This window comes from Chaetura pelagica, unplaced genomic scaffold (assembly GCF_000747805.2).
Source record: "Chaetura pelagica isolate M959 unplaced genomic scaffold, ChaPel_1.0 scaffold20, whole genome shotgun sequence".
NCBI classification, from domain to species: domain Eukaryota; kingdom Metazoa; phylum Chordata; class Aves; order Apodiformes; family Apodidae; genus Chaetura; species Chaetura pelagica.
Window position 1 is genome coordinate 3205059 of NW_009951958.1, and position 1963 is coordinate 3207021.

A 1963-nucleotide genomic window follows, 5' to 3' on the forward strand; every position below is an offset into this window, starting at 1 on the left:
TAACCTCTGCCCCCTGCCCAGCAGGCAGCCGGGGGGCCGGGGGCGCCCGTTTTCGGGGAGGAGGGGAAGTGGGCACTGCGGGCCGCCCCGGCTCACCTGGCATTGCCGCCTCCGCTGGTGCATCAGGGCTCGGGACAGCAGCTGCCATTCCTACAGGGATAGGCTGTCATGGCATGTGGGGACACCCCCCCTCAATGTCACCATCATATCCCTGCTGTCCCCAGTTCCTCCCGAATCCTTTCAGTGATCCCCAAATCCCCATCATCCTGAAAAACCACCCCTGTCCTACCCCAGGCGTCCTTGTCACCCCCAATGCCTTGTGTCCCCGGTGCTTCCATCAGCCCGATTACCCCGTTCCCCCACACTCCACTCTTCCACCACAGATTCTCCATCACCACTCAACACCCCATTCCCTCAATCTGCTCCAACAATCTCAATGTCTTGATACCCTAAACTTCCACATGTCACCCCAGATCTCTCCATCCCCTCCAATATCACATCCCACAAAAGGTCCCCCCTACCCCCTTACCACACCACCTCCTCCCTGGTCTCCCCACCCCATCACCCCCTGCCACCCCCAGTGCCCCATGTGCCGTCCAGGCAATCCCAGGCATCCTTTGGGGATGCCCCATTTATTATTGTAGGGTCTGTCCTCTCTGGCAAGAGCCAGGAGGGATGCAGGTGCCCACTCACGGCACTCCTGGAGGCGACGGTGACAGAGCCGGGCAGTGAGTGAGGCGCAGGAGTGCTGGGCCCCACCAGGTGGGCACAGGCGCTGGTAAGGGGCACAAGCCTGGCTGAGCACCCAGTTGCGTTCGGGCAGGTCAGGCAACGCCTGGGCATCCAGCAGGGCCTGGCAGCTGGGGGGCATGGCGGGGGGCATAGCTGGTGCTGCAAGGACAGCAGGGCTGTGGGCATCCCCATGTTCTTCCTGCCTCCTGCCCACCTCTCCACTTTGGAGTGGCTGGGAAGGGAGCATGATTGGGCTGTGGTGCTGGGATGTTTTGGTAGGGTCTCCAGGGGATAGGGCTGGGGGGCCCAGGGGGCCATAACTCACGTGGGCAGTTGGTGAGGTTGGTGCAGGGGGGGAAGAGGCAGGGGGCACAGAGCCCACAGGCCCCCTGCTGCAGCTGCTGCTCAGCCAGCGCCCGCTCCAGCGCCAGCAGTGCGCTCCTCAACGCTGCCTCCAGCACCAGTGTCCCCCGGCTCGACAGTGCTGCTGGGCACATGGAGGGGGTTCAGATCCCCTGTGCCCCCATCACAGCCCCCCACCATGACCACGAGGTGCCCCCAGCCCAGCAGGTGCCCATGCCCCAATATCTCCATGGTGGGAGTCAGGCTGGCCATAGCTTGTCAAACATTGGCATCACCGAAGTTGACAGGCACAACTGTCACCTCTCTGGTGAGGTTGGCACATGGGCACCTAGTGTGGAGAAGGTGTTTGCCCATGCCTGTGTGTGCCCACTCAGGGTGCACATGGAGTCCCTGTGAGCATGTGTGTGCAAGTGTGGGCAGGGAGCAGAGTATGAGGCTGGACAGATGTGCCTGTCTCTGTGCACACCTGTGCCTACACTGTGGGTGCACACTTGGGCGTGCCAGGATCTGTGTGCCCACATCTGCATGTCCCTGCCTGTGTCCATGTATGGGCAGTCCTATTCGTTTCTATTCCTGTGTCCACCTGTACCCACCCACAGCCACCCTCCTGCTGGCTGTGCCCCACCAGAGGGTGCCCCAGGACTGGCACAGGTACCCGGTAGAGCTGACAGCCAAAGGACGTGAACCACACAGATCCCTGCAACCTCGGTGTCCCCGAATGCCACAGGCAGCACCTGCCACCCAGTCCAGGCAGCAAGAGCATGTCCCGGGGCTGGGGAGCTTTCCCAGGGACCCGGGCATCCTGCTTGCACTTTCCCCCGTTCCTGCGAGCAAATCCAGGAGTGCCGGCTCCTGCAGCTGCCTCCTT

The 1963-nt window shown here is 62.6% G+C and overlaps 1 protein-coding gene across 1 annotated transcript in view; it reads right to left on the reverse strand.

Annotated features, from left to right (window-relative positions):
- PRSS56 (protease, serine, 56) overlaps positions 1-871 on the reverse strand; it is a 4892-nt gene extending 4021 nt beyond the window's left edge. The window contains 1 exon segment of the mRNA XM_010000273.1: positions 694-871. Within this exon segment, the coding sequence (XP_009998575.1) occupies positions 694-871 (178 nt within the window).
- Positions 872-1963: the final 1092 nt, after the last annotated feature.